This window comes from Microtus pennsylvanicus, chromosome 8 (genome assembly GCF_037038515.1).
Source record: "Microtus pennsylvanicus isolate mMicPen1 chromosome 8, mMicPen1.hap1, whole genome shotgun sequence".
In the NCBI taxonomy this organism is placed as follows: Eukaryota; Metazoa; Chordata; class Mammalia; order Rodentia; family Cricetidae; genus Microtus; species Microtus pennsylvanicus.
This window is the reverse complement of record NC_134586.1, coordinates 56,263,527-56,289,177: the sequence shown is the minus strand read 5'-3', so window position 1 is coordinate 56,289,177 and position 25,651 is coordinate 56,263,527. Positions and strand designations below refer to the sequence as shown.

The 25,651-nt window shown below is 45.1% G+C and overlaps 1 protein-coding gene across 1 annotated transcript; it reads left to right on the top strand.

Moving 5' to 3' along the window:
• Positions 1 to 23,561: 23,561 nt before the first annotated feature.
• C8H3orf22 (chromosome 8 C3orf22 homolog) lies at positions 23,562 to 25,311 on the top strand. Its single transcript, XM_075981863.1, has 3 exons — positions 23,562 to 23,650; positions 23,967 to 24,086; positions 25,116 to 25,311. Exons 1-3 carry the CDS (start codon positions 23,562 to 23,564, stop codon positions 25,309 to 25,311), a joined length of 405 nt encoding a protein of 134 aa, XP_075837978.1.
• Positions 25,312 to 25,651: the final 340 nt, after the last annotated feature.

Below are 25,651 nucleotides of genomic sequence, written 5' to 3'. Positions count from 1 at the left end.
TCTGTGCTGCTGGGGTTATATTTAGGAAATGGTCTCCTGTGTGCCAATGCATTCAAGTGTACTTCCCACTTTCTCTTCTATGAGATTCACTATGGCTGGCTTTATGTTGATCCATTTGGACTTGAGTTTTGTGCATGGTGATAGATATGGGTCTATTTTCATTCTTCTACATGCTGATATCCAGTTATGTCAGTACCATTTGTTAAATATCCTTTCATTTTCCATTTGATTTTTTTGCTTCTTTGTCAAAAATCAGGTGTTTGAAGGAGTTTGGATCCTTCCAGGTCTTCTATTTGGTTCCATTGGTCTTCCTGTCTGTTTTTATGCCAATACCAGGCTGTTTTCAATACTGTAGCTCTATAGTAGAGTTTGACAATCAGGGATTATGATGCCTTCAGAAGTTCTTTTATTGTAGAGGATTGTTTTGGCAATCCTGGGTTTTTTGCTTTTCCATATGAAGTTGAGTACCGTTCTTTCTAGGTCTGTGAAGAATTTTTCTGGGATTTTGATGGGCATTGCATTGAATCTGTAGACTGCTTTTGGTAAGATTGCCATTTTTACTATGTTAATTCTGCCTACCCAAGCTTCTTCAATTTCTTTCTTCAAAGATTTAAAGTTCTGGTCATAAGAGGCTCCACTTGTTTGGTTAGAGTTAGTCTGAGATATTTTATGCTATTTGTGGCTATTGTGAAGGGTGCTGATTCTGATTTCTTTCCCAACCCTTTTTTCATTTGTGTACAGGAGGGCTACTAATTTTTTTAAGTTAATCTTGTATCCTGCTAAATTACTAAAAGTATTTATGAGATGTAGAAGTTCCTTGGTAGAATTGTTGGGATCGCTTATGGAAACTAACATATCATCAGCAAACAGTGAGAGTTTGACTTCTTTTATGATTCGTATCCGCTTGATGTCCTTTTCTTGTCTTATTTATCTAGTTAGGACCTCAAGGACTATATTGAATAGATATGGAGAGAGTGGACAACCTTGTCTTGTTCCTGATTTCAGTGGAATCGCTGGGAATTTCTCTCCATTAGTTTGATGATGGCTGTTGGCTTGCTGTATATTGCCTTTATTGTGTTTAGGTATGTTCCTTGTATCCATTCTCTCTCTAAGACCTTTATTTTGAAGTGATGTTTTGTTTTGTCATAGCAACATTTTTTTGTCATAACCATAACCTACAAACAACCCAAATGACCTTCGGGTGAAGAATGAATAAGGAAAATGTGGTACATTTATACATTGGAGTACAACACAACAGAAAAAAATAACAGCATCTTGAATTTTGCAGAAAAATGGATGGATCTAGAAAACACCATTTTGAGTGAGGTAACCCAGACCCAGAAAGACAACTGTCGCATGTTCTCACTCATAAGTGATTTTTAAACATAAAGCAAAGAAAACTCACCCACAAATCACAATGCCAGAGAATCTAGACAAGAATGAGGACCCCAAGAGAGATGTACATAGATCTAATCTACATGGGTAGTAGAAAAAGAAAAGATCTCCTGAGTAAATTGGGAGCATGGGGACCTTGGGAGAGGGTTGAAGGGGAGGGAAGAGGCAGGGAGTGAAGAAGAGAGAAATGTAGAGCTCAACAAAAATCAATAAAGTAAACAAAAATGACCCCCCCCAAAAAAGAAAATCGTATAGTGAGGTCAAGTAGACCCAGAGTCTACCCATTTCAATGAACATCTATACAGGTAGAGGAACCATTATGGGTTTTCAAAATAAATTTTTTATTTTAAAAAATATATATTGTCTTTTTTTACATTAAAATTTCTATAGGAAAAAATTTGGAAGGCAATATGACTAGAATGCAATCAAGATTTTAATTCACCCTCTCCACATGTGCCTTTTGTAATTTCTCTTCAATGACAATCAATTCCTTTTTAGCTTTAGCTGTTAATTTCCTGAGTCTATTTAAGTCTCGGTCACCATCTAAGGTTTTGTTTAAATTAACTATTAGATCATGTGTCTTTGAAAGTTACTAAGAATCCGCAATCAGTTTCTCCTAATTTGTGCCTTTTGTATTCTAATTTTTGTAAACCTATTTTATTATCTAGGTAATTGATACAATCTACTTTCTGAATTTTTTCAGGAGCAATTTGTAATCCCCATTTTGGCAAAACTTTCTTTACTTCTTCAAACATTCTTTCTAAAGTATCTATATTTGAATGAGATAGCAAAATGTCATCCATGTAATGGTAAATTATATATGTAGGCCATTTAAGCTGATTTCTAATCCCCCCAGACCTAGATGTGGGGGTTATAGCTTGGAAGAAGCAGGACTCTGAACTGGTCAACCCAGAAGATCCTGTAGGAAGATTTTACAGACAGCCTGGCCTGGAATCTCAGCTGGGGTCAATAATTGATTTTCCCCAGACTCTAGCCCCATTTTCATGTTGTGTTTCTTTCCGTGGCTCTGAACCTGGAGCCAGGATGCTCAGGGGGTGTGCTAGGGCTATGGATTCACTGAATCAGTGGGGGCCTTGACCTCTCATAACCCCTATAGTAGTCGCTCTAGGGGACCCAATCATGGATCCTCGCTGAGGCCCTGATGGAATGTACTGAGACTGTAGCACCATCAGCTGCTCAGTGTTAATTCATTCCCTGATGAAAATCAGGCTCTGACAGAAGGGAGGTGAATTCCCAAACTCTCCACTGCAGCTAGCCTGGCCCATGCTGTGGAGATGACATGAGACCCAATCTTAAACCAAGTGGCAAGTCTGCACCAGCATAACAGGTTGAACTCTGACCTCTACAGACTATGAAACATAGTTGTCTATATTCACAGACATAAACATACACACATGCACACACACACACAGAAAATATTCCCTCTAAATTTAAAAAGTGACAAGAATCTGAACACACCAATGTAATTGTTCAATAATAAACTCTTGTGACAAACGTGTCCCAAACATTCATTTGAAGATCTTGCTCTGCTGGTTCAAATCTTGCTGTCAATCTCTCCTGGGAAAGTGAAGTCCTTCCTGGAGATGCTGCCAGTGCATGTGCTGCTCAGCCACACAGACAGCTCCAGTATTGTGAGCTCCTAATGAAGTTTCCTGTGAGTGCAAAACTCCAAATGGAAAGAGCAGATCAGCCAAGAAAACCTTTTATGTTAGCCAATGCCATAAAGCCATGGGCTTGAGATGGGCTTCTACATTAGACATGAAGTCAAATAACAAACCCTATTGCATATGGGTTTCACATAGGTGACAGTACTGTGTGTCACTTAATGTTTTAAAAGACCAATTCACAGAAATGTGCCAATGCTAAGCTCACATTCTACACCTGGAAAAGTCACTGTTTATACTTGTATATCACCAAACTTTAGGATTTACTGAACAAAATGACTCAAACATTGGCTGATGGGAGCAGACAAGCTGGCAAAAGATTATGTTACATGTGCTTTAACGAATCATGTGGCCTGACAGCAGGTCACATGTCAACAAAATGAAATGGGATTTAACCCCTATAAGCACTAAAATGTCAAGAGTAATGCTGAAGAAGAAAAATGAAGAGAACCCAACATCCATTGGCCTCGGGCTAGTTAGCACTGGCCAGAACACTCATGCCTTCTCTGACTTGCAAAGGATATTAGGAAATGTAGTTTTATGCTGAGCGAAAGCCAGAGAGTATCTCTATCATCTCAGTAACTGATATATCTCATCACAGTTTTGTCTGCAGTGATAACAGCCACACGAACACTCTCACAGACACCCTTTACAGTGTTGCCGTGGACCAGGTACACAGATTCCTGCACGGTGTCCTCTGTCGGGATACACAAAATCAGAACTCCTCAGGACTACTTGGGGAGCACTCACTGGGCACAAAGCACCTAATATCTACTATGTGCTTAACTCCACAACACCCTGGGGTAATCACTGCCCTCCTCCCCTGACAGATGAGTAGTGGGGCTCTGACAGGCTACAGATCTGTTCATGCCTCCATCATTACATAACATAGGAGACTTCATACCTTGCTGATCAACCCCAGAGCTCTGGCCATTAACAAGTATGAATGGCTACACACTAGGACATCTCAAAGCTTCTATGAAACCCAGCATCTGTGGGTTTCATAGAAACCTTAATCTTTGGTGTTAATGCAGATGAAGTGATTTTTATGTATTAACATCAGGAATAGGTTGGAAAATGGGTCACTGAATAAAATTATTATTATACAAGCATGAAGTTCAGAGGTCAGACCCCCAACACACATGTAAAGGTTGGGCATGTTAGCACAGGCTTGTAATCCAAGCTCCAAGAGGGGACCTCACTGTCCCACGAGTCTAGCTGAAACAATGACTCTTGGGTTCAGTGAGAGACCTGGTCTCAACAAGCGAGGTGGAGAGAAATAGATGAGACCTGAAGATGACTTCTGACTTCCACATGCACACAAGAGGGAGTCCCCAGGCCCACAAACACACACATGCTTGCATCTCTCCCTTACACACACACACACACACACACACACACACACACACACACACACACACACACAATGAAGACCTGGAGAGGTGGACTCTCCTGCCTGTTACCACACAACAAGCATTAGGAGCCTGGCATGTGTGTTCAGACCTCTCCAGTTTCTCCTAAGTGATTCTCGGCTCCTCCAAACAGCAGTCTCACCTGCAGATCCCCATCTCAGAACTTCCCAGGGACTGTGTGGGGACAGAGTACCACATGTTAATGGTGACCAATGTGACACACCATGCCACAGTGTAAGGCAGAAATCTGTTCTGCTACAGGCAGAGAAGTTCCAGGTTCAGGATGAGGCTGGACTGTGGTGGCCCTGCTTTCCCAGTAACAACAGACTGTGGGCTCCTACTTCCTGGATGAACTCTACTTGATTATGTGTGTTCAAAGCTTCTTCAACAACTTACTCTTACCTCATATTCAAAAGCTTTCATTTAATCCTCCCTTCCCGGCAATGGTCACTTGCTACCTTGCTCGGAAGTTCTCTGTCACTGTCCTCTAGACTTTCCATCCTTCCCAGGCCCATCCATGGGCAACTTGACTCTGTAAATGTACAGTTTTGGTTCTCATATTTTCTTTGGTTCCTCCTAGGTTTACAATTCTCCCTGGAAGTTATGAATCTTTCATTCCGTTATGACTGCATTAACTTCAAACATTGAGAAGTGTTATATTCAAGTATTGTTTGCTAGAAACTTTCAGTGATTCCTAGACAGTGATTTTTCAACCTTCCTCATGCTGCTACCCTTTAACACAGTTCCTCATGTTGTTTTGACCCTAACCATAACATTATTTTGTTGCTACATCTTAACTGTAATTTTGCTACTGTTATGAATCATAATGTAATTATCATATATTGAGGGTATCTGATATGTGTCCCTAAGGTGTCATGACCCACGGGTTGAGAACACCTGCAGTCTTAAGGATCATGGTAGTGCAGCAGGACCTACAGTGACCCAGAAGTTTTTACAGATTTTTCTCTGAAGCTCTGATTAATCAGGACCCCAGGTAGTATTAAAGGAGCCAACTCTGGCTTTGGAGTGGGAGGCTGACTGTCAAAGAGCTTATTGTCACATTCTTCTTGGTGAGCAATCTAATGCTACTGCCTGGATGACCTATGGACCAGGCACTAAACTGGTTACAGGAGACATCCAGTTCAGCATATTTATTCACTATTGCTAGGTGTCTAAGCTGGGGTCCTCCCCCATAGACTCCTGGAAGATTTCCCTGCACCAGGCTTCTGACTGACCCCCGAAATGCCCCCCAGCAATTCCCCCTCAGCATTCTCCCCTGTCATGCCCCCAACCTGAATGTTCATGTTCCCATCCCCACCTGCCCCCAATCCACTCATGAAATCTTTTCCATTTCCCCTTCCCAGGGAGATCTGGGTATCCACCCATGAATTCTCCTTGTTACCTAGTCTCTCGGGGTCTGTGGATTGTAACATAGTTATCCTTTATTTTACAGCTAATATCCACTTATGAATTTGTCTTTCCACAGTTGTTAAGTCCCAAAGAAATCACACAGAGATCTACATTAACTATAAACTGATTGGCCCATTAGTTCAGGCTTCTTATTAACTCTTATAACTTATATTAACTCATTATTCTTGTCTATATTAGCCACATGGCTCAGTACCTGTGCAAGGCAGTCACATCTTGCTTCTTCTGTGGTGGGCTCACAATTGCAGAAAGAGCTTCCTTCTTCCCAGAATACTCCTGTTTTCATTGACCCACCTATACTTCCTGTCTGGTTGTCCTGTCTATATTTCCTGCCTGGCTACTGACCAATCAGTGTTTATTTATACATTATCCCACACCACTTCCTCCTCTTTTTTTTAAATAACAAGAATTCTGAATCTAATATCCTTTGTTTAGCTTTTCTCCTGACCATTAGCCATAACAACTTGTAACCAACATTCTAAACAAAGGAAAATACCCATAGTCCATTTTTGGGGAATGTGGGCATAGTATTCCAGGCTACTTCCAGGTGGTTGGGGGCACTGATAATCTTATGGGGACATAAAGAAAATTTAGAGTTATGATCAATTCCTGACTGGAGTATGCTGTGAGGCTTGATCATCACAGGCAGCAGTCTTGAATCTGTTCTGGATGTAGAACTCAGACATCTGGGCCATCTGTTCCTACCAGAGATTTCTCAGGTGGTCTTTCCTGATCAATCCTAATTTTTATTAACTCAGAACAAATCCACAGTCTCTCAGTTTCTCTCTGTGGAAACAAAAGAAAACCTCTTCTCCAAAGTAACATATCTTTTGACTTCCATTTTGAAGTAAAGTTATTTTCAAAATACGTATCTTGTATTAATTCAGCAGCATTTATAAACAAATATCTTTTAGCAGCTGTTGCTCCTTCCTCAGCATTCAAGCAATTCAAAGAGAGCATAATAACATACAGTATCCAGACTCTCTGTGTATTATTCATCTTTAAGTGGCTTTATTTTAACCTCTATTACTTTTATTTTTACTTTTAATTTTTGGTTTTTTGAGACAGGGTTTCTGTGTATCTTTGTCCTGAAACTTACTTTGTAGACCAGGCTATCCTTGAACTCACAGAGATCCACCTGTCTCTGCCTCCCAAGTGCTGTAATTAAAGGTGTATGCCACCACACCTTGAACTCACAGAGGTCTGTCTGCCTCTGTCTCCCTAATGTTGGGATTAAAGTTGTATACCACCACACCCAACTACTCTCTTTCTTTATATTTTAATGACTTTAACCTTTTTCTTTTCTCTCCCAAGCCTGCATATATTTTTAATACATTCTAAACTATTTAGAGGTTTTCTTCATCTTTGAATCTCTCTTTCCTGTATCTCTCTCTTTTTCTGACCACATGAGTTTTTAATCTGTTAAGCAATATGGGTAGGATTAAAGCTGTGGCTTTGATGTCTGGATCCAGCCCATTCCTTAGCTTTCTGAGATTCTAGGCTCATGGCGGAGGTACTATCCGAAGCCATGTTTATTGCCACAACTCTATGGCATCTCAAGGTCCCTGCCAGCAAGCAAGCTGCAGCAGTCTGCTCACAAACCACAGTCAAATGCTCTGTAGCTGGTGTGGTGTTCAGGAACTTGGACACTTCTGCTTCTCCCTCACATCTTACAAGTCCCCTGGTCTAAACAAGATAAAGTCGACACAAACCTTGAATTTCACACGATAATTGCTATATGACTAGGAAAATTTTATATTATTACACAATTCAAGACTATGATACTTGAATTAAAGTAAATGCTTTCACTGCATGAGAAAGAACCTTCCAAAAGATCCTTCATCAAATCTTCTGGTGTACATCTGAGGCTTGGAGTTCCTGAGTCTGAGAAAAGTCACTGCTTTCTCAAGGAGGTATTGATGCCTAGACGCCTGTGCAGCCCACTTTTAGGATGGGTTTGATAATTTTTCTTTCCTTAAAACCATACAACAGGAATGGCTCTGGATCTATTGTAATTATAATTCTACTTCTATTTATTTATTGTCACATGCTGGAGGAGAAAAACCCCAGACCATGTTCCTGCCAGTATATAATAACTGGACGCCTCTTGCCGAGGCTTTTGCTATGCTGTGATGTGGACATATATCTCAGATGCAGTTACAAAGTGGGATTCACAGAAAATGCCTAAAATGCTACCAGCGTGCTCTGGAAGGGATGGCTCAGACATTCTACTGCTTTCATATTTGATCTTCACTGTTTCAGGAAGAGCAGAGTGATCAATTGTATTAAAAACTTTATTAACCCTCCCAAGTCATAAACATAAGGAACCTCTCGAGAATAAAGCCAGCAGCAGGCACTTCCACAGCTCACCCTGGGCAGGAAACACCGCCATGCCTGGTATGTAGACATCATCTTCTTCCACGCCCAGGGCTTCCCTGACACAACACACGACTGTCCGTTTGTTCTAGAGGAGGTTAGCACAGCTCGGCCTCACAGTGCTCACGGGCACACTCAGAGGAAATGGCAGACTGTGGGTAGAATGTGACGCAGTCGGGACTCAGTTCCCACACACGAAGAGGATTAGGTCTGCCGCAAACGAGCAGAACAAAGAGAGGTGGAATAAAACGGCTCTGGCCTGTTTGACCCCAGGACACTGTTTCATGCCAGGGTCTCATTTCTACTTTCCTGTAACCCTCACTGACCTTCACCCAAAACTGTGGCGCTCTGTGTGCCTGATGTCAAGACAATACAGATGAAAGACAAGTTGCCTTGCCTCAGGAAACCTCAAATATGAAGCTACAGGAAGAGAAATGTTTCTATGACACATGGCAAATTTTAATGTGGAAGGACGCTTAGACAGTGGTGGGCATAAGTGTTGAAATGGCAGAGAGGGGGGATGGCTTCTGCACAGTTTAAGGTGGGGTGACATTAAGGACCTGTCCCTGGAACATAGGCTGGTTTTTTGGAACCTATTTCCCATGCTGTGGTGCCTTGCTCAGCCTTGATGCAGAGGGAGGAGCTTGAACATGCCTCAACTTGATATGCCATGCTTTGTTGATGCCCATGGGAGGCCTTCCCCTTTCTGGTTGAAGGAGGAGTGGATGGGAGGTAGATAGGAGGTGGGGGAGGGAGGGAAAACTGTGGTATAGTAAAATAAATGAAAAATGTAATAATAAAAAATTGAGCACTTGGGAAAGTGGCAGAAGTGGTGTGTTTTTATGTCAAGTTGACAAAGAGTGGAGGTTATTTTGTCAACTCTAGAATCATGTAGGGTTGGGTCTCAGTGACTCTAGATCAGGTTGGCCTGTGAGCTTGTCTGTGGGAGTTTATCTTGATTCATTAACTGAGCTAGAAGAACCCCTTATCTATGGCTGCCCCCATCCTCTGGTCAAGGGATCTTGATCTGTGATAGGCTAGCCTTGTGCTCCAGTCACCATGCTTTCCCAGCTACTAATGATGAGCATTCTTTTCTAGTTTGTGAAGCATAAAAATTTCACACACACACACACACACACACACACACACACACACACACACACAGAGAGAGAGAGAGAGAGAGAGAGAGAGAGAGAGAGAGAGAGAGCTAGGAAGAATATAACTAAGAATGGGGATGTTGCGGGAGGTCCTCCCACTTCTCCAACCTATAGCTGCTGAGATACCAGCCCATTGGGGCGTGGTCTCTCTCCCTTTAAAAAAGCGGCCACTTCCCTCAGAGGTTAAGAGCACTGGCTGTTCTTCCAGAGGTCCTGAGTTCAATTCCCAGCAACCACTTGGTGGCTCACAACCATCTATGAGACCTAGTGCCCTCTTCTGGTGGGCAGGAAGTGAAGAGAGCAAGGAGAGGGAAGTGGCCGCTTTTTTAAAGGGAGAGAGACCACGCCCCAATGGGCTGGTATCTCAGCAGCTATAGGTTGGAGAAGCGGGAGGACCTCCCGCAACATGGGGAGACAATGAAACCTCACGTGTTTGATTTATAAGACATTTTGCTGAGAAACAAGAACAGGGAGTATCTGGTTTTTACATAATAGTAGCTTGGGTAGAAAATAATGGAGTTTTGGTGGAGAAATTCTGAGTGAATTCTGTTACAAGGCTTTTAAAAATCAGAGTCAACAGAAGGAAAAAGTCACCTTTCTCCGGGTGTTTGGGGAGTTTCCCAAACATCCCAGCAACAGTAGCCTTAGGAAAGCCAGAAGGGAACTCAGACCCTCACCTGGCTTCTGAGAGAAACTGAGTGGTTGGCTCCGTTGTACTGAAGCATGCTGGGGACTGAATCCTTTGATGATTCCTCCGTTGTCATACCTGGAAAGTTAATTTCACAGTGTTCACTGAAGCTGCACTAAAATTATAGGCTGCTTATTAACATCAGGGTCTTTCTAAAAGTTCCTGTGACCAAGCCAGTGGACCAGCAGGCAAACGTGCAAGGGAGCCTCAGCCAAAGCCTTAAGTATGCAAAGTACGCACATTCTGGCGCCACCTAGTGTCACATGGGAGGTCGGCAGTTGTAAAAAGGAATAAACTGCCCAGCAGAAGTTCACACAGGGAGGGGTGAATACCTAAGTGTTCTGGAAATTTAGAGAGATGGGATGGTGCGATGAAGAAGTAGGCAAGACCAGCTCCCTCTACCCATCAGGCTCAGCACTTCGCCCCGCCCATTCTTTAGCTGGTTCAACTGTCTCCTCCAACCCTTCTTCCAGCCCATCATTTCCTTTTCCCATCCTTTAGCTCTGCCAATCCCTTCTCCCCCGTCTCTTAGCTCCGCCCTCCATCAGGCCCTCCTATCTTAGCTCTGACCATTCCTTCTGCCTGTCCATCCCTTGAAAACAACCAATACTTCCGCTGAGCCCCTCCCTTAACCCCCGTCGCATAGCCCTGCACACCTGTCTAGTCCTGTCTGCCTCTTCTGTTCTTTTACAGCCTGCACCCACTCACTCATCCTTCAGGTGTTCCAAGGAATCTCTTGTCCGCCTCTTTTGCATGGTGTTGCTGGGCACAGTCAGAATCGCATCAAGCAGAGCTCAGCCTAGCTAATACTGCTTCTGTCTCCTCTTCAGTCAACCAAGCCCACCTCTGCACCTGCATCCCCCCCACACACACCAGCCTCCCTGGGAGCTCCTTCCAGAAAGAAGACACAGGCCAGTTGTCATGGAATTGCCAATAGCTGAGAGAACCTGGACCCTCACATCAAAACTTGGGGTCGTCCTCTCAGCTCTGACCAGTCTTTTCCATCTGCAAAATGTCCTATACTGGCCCTCTCATAATGACCTTTGGGTAACCTCAATCCATCCTGCAATCCTCTAGTAGCACAGACTCAACACTGGAAGTCAGGACAGCAGATGGGTACTCAAGCAAGCACAGGAAACCAACTTGAGATCCTGGGTTAAGGGAAGTTCCAGGGTCAAGGTCAATAGCAGAAGCTGGGCTGCACCATGTGGACTTGGTGCCAACCCCTGAACAGTGTTCCCTGGGCACTGCCTCCTGTGAGCGCACGCTGAGCCTTCTGCTGTCTCTCTGTCACTGCTCAGATTCTCAAGCTCCAGAGGGGGGTCTGATTGGCCTGCTGTATGGGTTAGGAAATGTCACTTGAGCTAGGTCTAAAGGGAGCAGAGATTTGGTAAAGCAGGGAGGAAAGGATTTTACAGACAGGGTACAGCATGAACATCACCAGAGAAGGACCCAGGCGATCTCAGAACTGTGAAAGCCATGCTATGCCAGGAGCTTGTCTGTCAGCAATCCAGTGTGGAGCAGGAAATGAAGAGAGAGAGGAGAGGGAAGTGGTCGCTTTTTTAAAGGGAGAGGGACCACGCCCCAATGGGCTGGTATCTCAGCGGCTATAGGCTGGAGGAGTGGGAGGACCTCCCGCAACAGAGAGGAGAGCCATGGCGTCTGCCACACTGCCTTCTTCCTCCCAGAATTCTGTTCTGTCTACTCCACTCACCTAAGGGCTGGCCTATCAAACCAATGAAAGAAACACATAGACAGATGATCCTCCTACACCATCGGGGTGCATCATTATTAATTTGAGAGATCTCATTTTATTTGTTTGTCTGAGTAGGCACTTAGTGCTGTCCTCCGGAATTCCTCTTAGTGCTATTTTCATTGTGTCTCGTAGAATCCGATATCATGTAGTTTTGTTTTAATTCAATTCCAGGAATTTTGTTCTTTCCTACTTTACTTCATTCTTGGCCTATTTTTCATTAAGTACTGTGTTACTTAGTTCCCATAAGTTTTTGTACTTTCTGTAATTTGTGTTTCTTTTGATATCCAGCTTTATTTGGGTCATATACGATGGAGAATGACACTTCCATTTATCTTGTATTTGTGGCGATTTGCTTTTTGTCCTAATGCGCAGTCAGTTTTAGAGAAGGTTGCACGGGTTACTGAGAAGAACGTATTCTGTGGTGTTTGGGTGGGACTTCCTGTAGATGTGTTAGATCCGTTTGATCTATGACACTGCTTAACTCCACACTTGTCCTTTTATTGCTGTGTTTTGCTTTGTTTTATATATTTTGGGGTGGGGTGATCTGCCTATTAGTGAGAGTTGAAATCAATGCTGTTGAGAAGCTCCGCCCAGTCCCACACCTCCCATTTCAGACCCCATCCCTGAGAAAGCCTGCCCTCAGCAGCTCCTCCTCTGAAACTGCTCAAGGCTATTTAAGACAGGGGAACATAGACCTGCTGTGTGCTCTTACGGTCTCTCTCCTGCCTTCTTGAGAGTCGCCTGGGAGTGCTCTGCTTTGCATTGCCTTGTTTATTAAACCTGGATTTATTAATTTGTTTTGATTTGGATTATTGCATCAGCAGCGGAGGAACCCAATAACCAGGGATCCAATATTTATCAACTATTATTATTGTGTTGGGGTCAATCTGTGGTTTTAGATCTACTAGTGTCTCTTTTATGAAACTGGTTGTCCCTGTGCTTGGTGCATATAGGTTTAGGATTGTAATATCCTGTTGATGGATTCTTTTCTTTAATGTGTAGTGTCCTTTCCTGTCCTGATTAGTTTTAACTTGAAATCTATCTTTTTTCAAATACTAGAATAGCTATGCCTGCGTATATCTTTGTTCAATTTTCTCATAGTATCTTCTTATATACTTTTACCCTAAGGTGATGTCTGTCCTTGAGGTGAGGTGTGAGAGAGGGGAAACACTTGGTCTCTGTTGGTGAGAGTACAAACTGTGCACAGTGTGGAAATAAGTGAGGAGGCTCCTCAAAAAACTAGAAGTAGCAGAACATGGTGGCGCACGCCTTTCATCCTAGCAGTCAGGAGGCAGCGGCAGGCAGATCTATGTGAGTTAGAGACCAACCTGGTCTAAGTAGTGAGTTACATGCCAGCTAGCGCTACAGAGTAAAATCTTGTTTAATTAAAAATAGATCAATCACATGAGCCAGCGATACCCAAAGGACTGTTTGTCCGACTGCGGAGATGCTTGCTCATTCATTTCACCGCTGCTCTATTTACACTGCCTCAAAATGCAAACAACCTAGATGCCCACCAGCTGATGAGCTGATAATGAAAAGTGATACACTTGGGAGTTTCATCCCTATTGAATCCCTACTACCTCCCATGGTTTTGGAAAGGGCTATGCACATTACCATAGGAGATAATAGCTAATTTTATATAACTGTGAACCCTGTGAACTACTACAGACAGGCCAGGAAGACGTGCCCACTGGTAAAATTATCTCACAAATGTCATGGCAGTAACCAACCACTTTATGATTGGACTCATGCCCACTCCACAAGTTGAAACCTATGCCTAGCACAATTATCATGGCTAAAGAACCTGTAGGTAGATAAGTCATGGGCTCTAAGTAAGAATCTAATACTATGATAAAGGCACGTATTAAATCAATTCCTAAATATGCTAAAGGGGCATATTAGATCAATTCCTAAATATGATAAAGGGACATATTAAATTCCTTGCTATATCCATAGATTAGTGTACCACTCCACCCTCATCTCTCAACACTCATTCTTTTTGCAGTAGGTGGAGACATGCACAAGACCTTGAAAGCTCAAAACAGAAAAATCCTAGTATGGGGTGGGAACATAGGCATGGAGTCTCAGCACTAGCTAAGGACCTTGGTGATAATAAAATATGGAAAAAGAACCTATAAGATAAAATATATAAAAAGTTAAAATTAAAAATAATTAAAGGTATATATACTACAGAAGCAAAAAAAGGAATCATTGCAACTTCCATCCCCAAATTTGTACTAAGCCCCTGGCAAATCAGAGCAGCCTGGAGATTCCTAGCAGCATTTGCTGGACCTAGAGACAGTGCTCAGGAGAGCCACGGGAGGCCGGGGATCCTGGGCTTGGGCACTGGCACCTAGAGGAGAGACTCTGCCTTCTGAAGGGCTAGAGCACCCTGGACAGGACTCGGGTGAGGGCTGGGCAGGTGGTGCCTCTATCATAGCCTCAGGGACCTGAGGAGGGAATTGATGATCTAGGACACTAGTCCTCTGGGCCTAGAGCTTTTACAGCCTGGACTAAGAATGAAATGGAGGGCAATGAGCAAATGGAATGCTTGGTGGCCCTTCACTAGGGAAAACAAACCAAAACTGAGCCCTTTTCCTTTCCTTTGGAAAAATAAGCCCCAAGGTGGGCAGCACAGACTGCCGTGGTGCTCACCAGCCATCATGGACCAGAGTGCTCCTGCTTCCATTCCATAATCTTACTTGAGAGCTCAGAGGGGCATGGAAACCCAAGTCATGGCTTCCACGAGTTTCCATGGGCAAGAACCATCACGGTAAAGAGTGACAGAAATGTAGTTTTTATGCTCAGTCAACCCAGAGAGCATCTCTGTCATCAGAGTAACTGATAGGTGCTGATCGCACATTTGTCTACAGTGACAACAGCCACATGTCCTTGCCTACAGACATCTGTTTTGAAGTGACCACCATGGACCAGGCCCACAGATTCCTGCAGGGTATCCTCTGGTGAGCATACACAAAGTCAGACCTCACCCGGTTACTTAGGGAGCTCTCACTAGGAACAAAGCACCTGGGATCCCCTACCCCCTTAATCCCACAACCTCTGGGAAATACATACTGCCCTCCCCATCTGAGAGATGAAGAGTGGGCTCCATCATTCTGTAACAGAGACTTTATATCCATGATGACCGACTCCAGAGCTCTGAATATTAATGAGTTCTCCACACTACATCTGTGCACAATTAAACAAATGTAGTATAAACAAAAGTAGCACATCTTTGCCTGGTTAAATTAACATTCCACAACAAAAGGCCAGTAAGATAAAGAAAAGCTCCCTCCTTCCCCCAAAGCCTTCTAAGGTCCAGTGTCTGAGTACTGATCTCCAGGGCATTGTATCTCACCTGACCCATGCAGCATCCAGACTGCAGGATGGCTACATTACAATTTAACCCTCACAACTACTAGAGATGTTATTTTCATCTGTATTTCAAATCAGAAAAGTAAAACACAGAGAGGTAGTCTCACCAGTAGGCTCTCAGTATATCTGGGATGGGTTTGTACCTCTCCCTTCCAAGAGCTGTCTGTTCCTCCAGAGAACAGCATCTCCATAAAGCAGGAGACACAGACCAACCTTCCAGTCATACCAGTTCCAGGTGCTGCCTGGATTGGAGGGGCCAAGATTTTGGCAGATACTGGATGCTAAATGGCTTGGGAGTTCAAGGATGTGGTTGGGGGCCCAATCCTGCAAAGGCAGAGGAGGGCCGGCCTGGGTGGGGTCCGAAGTAGGGCTTCCTGTTCCAGTTGTGGGATCCCTCCTTTCAGCTGAGCCCTGCCTCGTCCCTGCAAATATTGTGTAATTAATTGGAGACTGGAGGACAGATTGCAGCAAGAGCCCAGAGGCAGGGCCCTGGGGAAGTCACATGGCCAGGGTCCCAGGCCTGACCCAGACAGGTGAAGGTGGGAGGAGAAAGGCCAAGGCAAGGAAGTGACCTGCCTGGAACAGATACTATTCTGAAGAATACTGTGGGGACAGAAGCATGATCAGAACCTTCCACCAAAGGTGACCAGGAGCCCACAGTCAGCTGCCCAGTGACCGAGGGGCCGTGCATGACGACCACCTTCAGAGGCATCTCAAAAGTCCCTCTCCAGTGCTCCACAGGAGTGACTTTTCAGCAACCCTACTTACCGCAGGATGGCCTTGGGCATGCCTCCTGCTCAAGGGGCTCTGGCCACAGATGAGAGTTAAAATGGGAGGCTTCTTCCTGCTTCCAGCTGCTCCACACATCAGGACAGAGAGTCTGCCATGCTCCATCCCACATTGTCCAGGGTCCACAATCTCACAGGTGAAGCATCAGGTAGAGACTGCAGCAAACATGGCCTCCAGACAAACACCTCAGAGTGAGGTGCCAGATGGTCTTATCTTTCTAGTGGGGGGTAAGGATACTGGAGTAGACAGGCACAGTGCTCAGGATTCCAAAACAAGCTGCCTGGCGTTCTGCCTGATCCCACACCTCCCCACCCCAACTCACAGGAAACAGCTTCTGGCTCTCTGATGTCTTCATCTAACTTGACAGGATGTGGGAGGGGGAGATAAGAAGCCTTGTTGTGTGACTAAGGCCACATACGGGCCATTCCTATGCCAGAAAACTCCACAGTTCACACAAGCATACACACACACACAAGAGCACAAATTTGAGTTGTGTAGTTAGAGTTGGATGACCACATTATAGTCTCAATCTCAAGCTGAAATCCTATTTGCTGGGTGGCTCACTGGTGGACTCCCAAGCCACACAGATGAACAAAGGGTCTCATCAATCAACCTACATTTCAACTGAATGCTGTCAGGGAGGTCCGGAATCACCAGCCTCCTGCCAAGCACACAGGGGTTGGATCAAGTCTAGAGACCGTTTAAGTGGTCATGTTGCTCACAGGTTATTTCCCCATTTGCTTAGGTATCCTTTACTTTCTTTTAATTTCTGTGCAATTTTGAAAAAAAAATAGGTATATGGCAAATAAGCCAATAGGTTAAAAACAACCAGCAGGAATGATGAGTTCAGCTGCTAACATCCCCAACCCCCTGGAGGGGGAAGGGAGCAGAGCCCCTCCAAGCCTTTGAAGTGTGTACCCCTTCAACACTGATGACCACTCTTCCACTCTGGCAGGTGCCTAGACAGGGATTTTTGGTTTGTTTGTTTTTTAAGTAGGTTAAAATCAAGAGTCTCTTGACTGATGATCCCTAGGCAGGAAGGAGGCTTCAGTACTCCCAGCCCTATCTTTAAAGGAACAGCTGATTGGTGAATACACAGACCTCTTCTCCCTTTCTAGTCCCAGAACTCTGGCTGCTGGCTCTTCGCCCTTGCTCTGGACAGAGATTGGTGGACTCTTGTCTCTCAGGGGACTTTGAGAGGCTCCCGAGAGAAGACCTAGGGGTGCTAGAGAGGGGTCCCTGAGTAAACAGTCAGTGGATTCCATGTCAGGGCAGCTCAAGTCTGGTTGTCACAGGTGTTGGTGCGATGGAGCAGCTGCCAGGAGTCCAGGTTCTTCCCAGAGGCAAAGGAAGAGCTGGACACCAGGAGGCTTAGAAAGGTCAAAGAGCTCTTTACCGGGGCAGAAAGCAAAAGGCAGAATGTTCTCTGTCGAAAAGGCTGGAGTCTCCAGAGCTGGTAGACTATCCTGTGGACTCTGGGTTAGTCTTTTGTAGGGCCCCTAGACTTTCCCTCTTTGGATCCCCTTTTTCTTTCTCTGTTCCCTCCTTCCCTCTCCCATTACTTCATCTCCTTGACCCGGATGCTCCATGACTCTAAGAGATAATCCCAGCTCCCAAGCAGTAGTGTTGTCTGTTGGCTTCATTCATGGTCCATCCACTGTGTGAGAAGTTTCTCTCTCTCTCTATGGCCTCTTCCATAACTGCCTATTCCCTACCAACTCCTTACATGGTAAGCCCTAGATACAAGCTCAGAGCCTTGGATATTTTGCTTATTTTTATGTGTGTTGTTGATGTCTGTGTATTTTTTAATTTTCCCTCGTACATTTTATGTTTTTATTGAAAATACTTTTTCATACATTATATTCTGATCACAGCTTCTGTTTTCTGATCTGTTCCCATACCCTTCCCACTGCCCACCCTCTTCCCAATCCCCACTCCCTTCCCACTGCCCACCCCCTTCTCAATCCCCACCCCCTTCCCAATCCCCACCCCTTTCCCATTCCCCACTCCCTTACAAGCCCTCACCTGCTTTATGTATGGAAAACAAACAGGAAAAAATGAACCACAGTAAAACAAAACAAAAACAAAAAAAATAGAAAATTATAAAGAAAAAAGTATGAGAAACATATAAACACATGCATGCATGTATACATACACACACCATAAAAATCACATAATCAAAACCATAATATATAATCAAAAGACTGTACCAGGCTTTTTTCTTTTAGGCCACCAACCAGTTTTGAAATCATGACACAGAGATTGGTTTTGAATGCTCAGTCTAGCTCAGGCTCATTTCTGGCTAGCTCTTTTAACTTAAACTAACCCGTTTCTATTTATATCCTTTTGCCTCAAGGACCGTTGCCTTTTTTTACTTCTGTATGTCTTACTTTCACTGCTTCTCTATGTCTGCTGGCTGGCATGTGCCTGGTTTCTTACTCTGGGTGTCTCCCTCATGCTCTCCCCTCCCTCTCTCTCTCAGTCCTCTGGTTCTTCTTGAGTCTGGATTTCTCCACCTATTCGTTCTCTCTGCCTGGCAGCCCCACCTATCCTTTTCCTGCCTGTTGGCCATTGAGCTTTTTATTAGACCAATCAGGTGCCTTAGGCAGGCAAGGTGACACAAATGCAGCATGAACAAAAGTAGCACATCTTTGCCTAGTTAAATTAATATTCCACAACAAAAGGCCAGTAAGATAAAGAAGAGAAAACAGCAACAACAACAAAACAACCACCCAAATCATATGAGGCAAGAAAATCTCCAAAACTGCCATTGAAATGAATTTGTTTGTGTTGGCCCTCTGCTGATAGACATAGGGCCTCCCTTAAGTGTGGTTTGTATAGCGAGTGAAACGCCATTGGAGAAAACGAACTGTGTCCTTTGTGAGCAGCTGTCGTTGGTGATAGCTTCTAGGCTCGGGATGGGGGCTCATGTCTGCTTTCCCTCTCAGCACAGACCCCATCTCGCTTGTACCTGTGCAAACCTGTGCACGCTGCCACAGTCTTGGGGGGCTCATATGCTTGTTCATCAGTCCTGCTGTGTCTGAAAGACACTGTTTGCTGGGTGTGTTCATCCCTCCCGACTCTTACAGTCTTTCCATTTCCTCTTCTGCTTAGCTCCCTGAGCCCTGAGGGGAAGGGTTTGAGAAAGCCGTCCTGTTTAGAGTATCCAGGGTTTCTCACTTTCAGCACATTTTCCAGTTCTGAGTCTCTGTATTTGTCCCATCTACTGCAGGAGGAAGTGTCTCTGATGATGGATGAGTAACATACTGATCACAGACATAACAGAATGTCATTAGGAGTCATTCTATTGCTATGTTCCTGTAGCATGACAGTAGCATTTGGTTTTCCTCCATGTGTATGATTATCTAGTCTCAGATTCTTGGCATGGGTTCCACATCATGGAGTGGGCCTTAAATGCAATCAGATATTGGACTTGCGTGGAGAGGACCTTAAATGCGAAGATAGTGGACTTGGAGCCTCCCTCAACTTTTGTGCCGTTGTTCACCAGCATATCATGCAGCCTGGTCACCATTTGATGGGGAAGCTTTGTTAACCAATTGTCATCAAGAGGTGGGACCAAGTTAGGGTATGGCTTTCTGGGGCCTGGAGAGAAACGGGCTCATGGCTCAGGTGCTCTCTCTCTGTGGTTCCCTCACAGTACAGCTTTGCTTGTACTTCTCATTCCTGTTTCGTGAGTTCTTCCCCTTATAATAAGTAAAAATATAATTGTTTATCTTTTAGCTAGCCTGGTTATTTCTCAAATCGAGCTAACTTCTACAACCATTGAAGATGAAGGGTTTGTAGCTGGGCTAATGTTTAGCTGTCTCCTCTGGTAGCATGTAGACTACCTTCCAGCACCATGAAGACTAGTCAGTAGGCGTGAAGGCTCTTAGTAGACACCAGTTCAACTTCTCCGTGTTCAGTGAGATACGTAGGTGTATCTGCAGCAATATGGCTTCACCATCAGTTTGCAGAGAGCAACCAATAGCCTTAGCGATCAAGCAAACAAGCAACAACCAAACAATCAAGCAACAACCTGAGTTGTTTGTTGCATAACAACTCAATTAATTAGATATAACACATTTATGGAACTGGAGGTTTCATTTGGTGGTGAAAGATGTCCACTGGGGGCTTTGTCTCCACTGTTATTTGGTGATTTCATTTAGATTTCTTTCATATACATAAAGAAGCTTCTACTGCAGGAGGTTTCCATATGACCTCTCCAATGGCCCTGAGTGTTAACTGTCCCTCACCATATTCCTTCCCTTTCCCTACTTCCTCCCTCCTTTCTGTTTAATCCTCCCATTCCAGTCCCCTTCCCATCTCTCCATGACTATGCATCCTATTTCCCCTTCCTTGGAAGATCCCCTACTCAATGTCTTACTTTATACCCAAACTCTGTGATAATTCAAATAATAGCATTCCTATCAAAGGGTTAAAACCTAACATCTACAGATAAAGGAATACATATCATATTTGTCCTATTGGGTCTGAGTTACCTGTCTCACTCAGAATGATTTTTTTTCTAGATTCATCCATTCACCTGAAATTTTCATGATTTCTTTTTAACAGTTGAGCAATACTCCATTGTGTAAATGTACCCACATTTTCTTTATCTATTCATCTGTTTATGAACATCTGGGTTATTTCCAGTTTCTGGCTGTTATGAATAGAGCAGTAATGAACATGAATGAGCAAGTGTCTCTGCAGTAGGATGTAGAGTCCTTTGGCTGGATATATGCTTAAGAGTGGTATAGCTGGATCTTGAGGTAGATCTATTCCCAGCTCCCTAAGGAACCACCATACTGATTTCCACGATGGCTGTACAAGTTTGCACTCCCAACGGCAATGGACGTTCCTCTTACCCCCATATTTTGCCATCATGAACTGTCGTTTTATTGATTTTAGCCATTTTGACTGGTATACGATGAAATCTCAAGGATCTTATTGATCAAGAATGTTGAACATTTCTTAAGTGTTACTCAGAAATTTGTGTTCCATTTTTTCAGAACTGTTTTGTTCTGTATGTCATTTTAATTAGGTTATTTGTTTTCTTGGTGTCCAGTTCTTTTAGTTCTTTATAAATTTTAGATATTAGCCCTCTATTAGATGCACAAATTTGTAAAGATCTTTTATTATTCTGTAGCCTGCCACTTTGTCCTAATGATGGTGTCCTTTGTCATATGGAAGCTTTTCAGTTTCACGAGGTTGCTGCAGTCTGCAGGAATCATGCAGTGAGATTGCAGCTGATAAGGCAGAAAGCTGATCCACCAGAATGAATGCATTCTGATGGAGGCAAACCCAGTTCGCAAGGTGCTGGGCTTACCACCTTTTGCATATTGACTGATTTTCATATTGGTTATCTTGTGAAGCCATAAGCACTCTTCCTTGGCACAAGATTTAGCAGAGTATGTATTATTAGGCACAACTCTTTCCTTCCAAGCTCTTACACGATAGCCCACTGAGATCTCAACACTCAGTAGTTTTCTAGTCCAAAGTTCCAAAGTCCTTCCACAGTCCTTCCCAAAACACATGGTCAGGCCTCTCACAGCAATACCCCACTCCTGGTACCAAGTTTGGTCTTAATTAGAGTTACCGTTGCTGTGAACACAAATGCCAATCCAAGTGGCCCATTTCCTCAAAGCAAGGCCCAGCTTCTGTTTCCACTATCCTTCCCCAATGGTACCATCAAATCATGAATTCACCAGTGGGCTGACCCTTCAATCACTTCAGAGCTCTCACGATCTAATCGCCTTTCGTGATGAATGGCAGTGCTGGGGACCACACTGAGGCACATGAGCCTTTTGGAGAGTCTGAACCACCAGACTGTAAGAGCTGTGTTCTCATCTGGCTCTCTGCACTTTGAGACCACTCTGCCAACCCCAGCCACTGTAAGGTGGTCCTGAAGGCATAAGTCACAAACAATCCCACACCAGTTTGGAATTATGATTAATAGGGTGGTATTTATTTCAAGGGGAAAAAAAACTTACAGATCACCATCCCAGACAACAGCCCTCTGCACAATTAGGAAGGAGTCTAGTCGCTGGAAACGGAGCAGGAAGCAAAGAGAGAAAGAGGAGGGAAGTGGCTGCTTTTTTTAAAGAGAAAGACCATGCCCAAATGGGCTGGTATCTCAGTGGCTATTGGCTGGAGGAGCGGAAGGACCTCCCGCAACATGGTCCCAGTGAAGAAGCAGTGTCTTCTGTTCAAACTTTCAGTGCCCTCACCTGGCTTTCCTGCTGTTCCCTTCAAGACACTTGTCTAAGAAGCTGGGAGGCTCTTCTGGCCCAGAGGAGACAGAGGAGAAAGCCTAAATCTCGGCTTAAGAATTTGAGCAGCCTGCTGGGAATCAAGCTCCTGATAACCCTTATTGAATCACCAGAAACAGCCCATTGGCTTTCCAGACTCTTGGGTATCTCCTAACAGCACTGACTAAATCTCCACACCTCTCAGCCCATCTTGCTGCCTGGCTCCTCTTCACTTTCTTTCCTTCCTCCCCCTCTTCTTCTTCCTCCTTCTCTCTCTCTCTCCCTCCCTCCCTCCCTTCTTCCCTGCCCCCCTTAGTTAGCAAGATAAGATTCCCCAGCAGATCTCCTGTGCTGGTATACTTGCCCTCAGCTGCTGTGAGAGATGTCAGCAGCTACCCTGTCACTGATTGTGACCTCAGAGGCTTCTGACCTTCCAATGGGCCTGTGGGCCCTATTAGCCCTAAGTCATGGGGTTATGGCTCCCATGGTACCCTGGCACACAGAACCATGGTCAGAATCAAGCCCTGTGGTGTCACCTAAGCCTGTGCGCCAATGTGCAGCTCTGTTGGTTTGCTTGCTCCCAGAACACCCTGGACCTTGGCCTCCCATCTGACCAAGGTTTCTGAGTGTGGCATCGGGGCCACAGCAGCTCTCCCTCTTACAACTGCCTGGATAGGAGCAATTTTAGGGCTTTGTGATCCAAGTCCTAATCCACATTCAAGATTTAAGTGAGGCTGCCTTGGTGAGCTCCATTAACCTGTGTGGACAGTTCCATCCCCTTAGAGATGTCACAGTTACTGTTGTAAGATGCCGGTAGACATGCCTGGGATGGGTGTCATGGGGTCAAAAGGTTCCCTGGACTCTGCAGTGGCCCCTGCCCTAGAGGAAACGGCAGCTGACAGGGCCATTGTGCGAATGGATGGCAGTCGGCTGGAACTCCTGACACCCTGGCTATTCAGGATCGTCTGGGCTATTCAGGATCGTCTGGGCTATTCAGGATTGTCTGGGCTATTCTGGAAGTGCAGCATTCCTGTTTTTATCGGGTGGATGCAAACAAAGCAGTTCACCTGCTGTGGCTCTTGCTTCCCTTCCCATGAAAAGTGGGGCAATAACAGTGTTCTCCACCAGTGGGGAAGTCAAATGAGCTCCATAGATACGATGTACAATCTCCTACTCTTGCCTCTGCTCTGGCAGCTTCCTCTTGTTTTCTACCCATGACTGAGGAGGACACAGCCTGACCCCGTCTGTGATGGAATCAAGAGGCCCCAAGAAGCCCCTCCAGTATAAGAAACACAAAATCAAGACACATGAGAAGTTCATCAAGAAGTTTCCTTACAGGTACAAGATGCCTAGACACCTAGGACTGAGCTCTGTCGCAGCCCCCACATTGCTCCCAAGTCGCCAGACACAGGCGTTCTGAGGAGCTAGAGCCAGAAGGAGAGAAAGACTCTAGTCCATGGAGCCCCTAGGAACACTGCTGTGGCCAACAATCTGGCCCTTCCTTCTTCACCTTCTGTCCCAGGCCAGGGAAGCCAAAGGGTGGAACAAAGGTTTTGTAAATCACTGGGTATGAGGCCAGACACATAGGAAGGCCCAAGTATGAACTCCTGTGGGCGGCTGGCTGCAGGACTTAAACACTCAAGGGCCCTTCTAGGTTATCGTGGTTGACAGAGCCCAGCCGAGATTCCCCACAGTCTAAGAGCAAAGGGTTGCTGAAGGACCAGCTGCCCTTACAGAAGAAACTGGTGCCAACGCGGTCCATTCCCCTCCCGGGGTAAGTTCTGTAGTTGGCCTCCCTCAATGGCCACACACCCGTCCTATCCAGGGAAACCTCAGTCACTTTTGGACAGGCCCTCTCAGAGAGTCAGCAGACATGTGACCACAGTGCTCCATCCTAAACAGAGGTGCAGGAAGAGACTCCACCAGACTGTAAGTGCTGCCTGTACACAGGCATGGTAGACAGGCTGCTCCATCCTGAGGGACTTCCAGGTTAACTGGCAAACGGTACCCTGACTCCCCAATCCTAGCCCAATGCATCAGTCCAACCACTGTGAGAAATTAGTTCTTCCCCGAGCAGGAGGAGCAGCCAGGGCTCAGCAGCTAGGAAATGCATGTTGAGACTGCCCAACCCACTACATTAGAACAGAGGAATAGGGTGCAAGCAGAGAAACCCCAGCCCCATGCGGTCCTCTAGCTCTGAACCTGTGCCTGCTTCTTTCTGGGAGTCCAGTCAAGAAGGCCAGATGTGGGGCCCAGAGCACAGATAAAGGAGAAGGAGCAAGGTAAACGAGGAACAGGGACCTTGAAGGAGAAGCCCAATGTAGGGGGACTGCACTTGCAGGTACTTAAGGGGTGAGGAGAGAGCAAGGACCCAGCCTCAGGCCAGGAGGTAAGAGGAGTCATGGGTGGGAGGGACCAGTCTCACAGTGAGGACAGTCTCCAGATGAGCTAGGTCTCAGGTGGTAGTAACTACAGAAGAAAAATAACCATGACTTAGCTGAGCTTGTCGACCAACAAGGCTCCCTCAGTGGATGGGCAGAACTAGGGTACATCGTGAGGACCATGAAGCATTCAAAATCGGCTGGGTCTAACCTGGATTTCCAAGGCTGGATTGAGCAGGGAGCAGGAGGAGAGTTTCTGTGTTTCTTTGGCAGTCATTAGCTACAGAGGCTGCATATGGGCCTGGGCCAGGCCTGGCTAGAGACATCCTTCAAAAGCCCTCCCAGATACGGTCCTGTCTGCCCTGGCTGGTTGGACCTGCAGGATTCCCTGGGTCATGTGTGGTTCCATGTGGCTTCTCTAGGGTCGGAGCTCCGGACTTTACATGGCCGCCATTCCATTGCTGCTCACAGCCTCCTCCCATTCCTCCACTCTGGGAACTTAAATTACTGCAAGTCCGTTTCCCTAGACAAGACCTTAGCAAGCTGCTTCCTCTCAAGACCAGTGCTGACCAGCCCTATACCAATGGTGCTTCAGGGCCATCTGAGAGCTTTTACTAGAACGTCCACTCTCCATGGCTTCTTTCTCAGCCACCTTCTCTCTGCTCCACGTAGCTGCCACAAAGATCCTTGTAAAGGGGAACAGCCTTGTAGCCCACCAAAAACCAGGAGTGGCCCACACCCCACATGCAAAAATCGCACAGCACCAATAAACTTTGCAGATTTTGCAGTCCACTTCTGTTTGGACTGATCAATTTACCTCAAGTTTCCCATTTTAAAAATGGGTATAATATTTAATCAAGAGGCCTTGGAGTAAAGATTCAAAAGAGTAAATGACACTTCTAGAACTTTATCCAGATACATGCGTGCACACATTAGCCAAAGTACTGGGGCAATAACA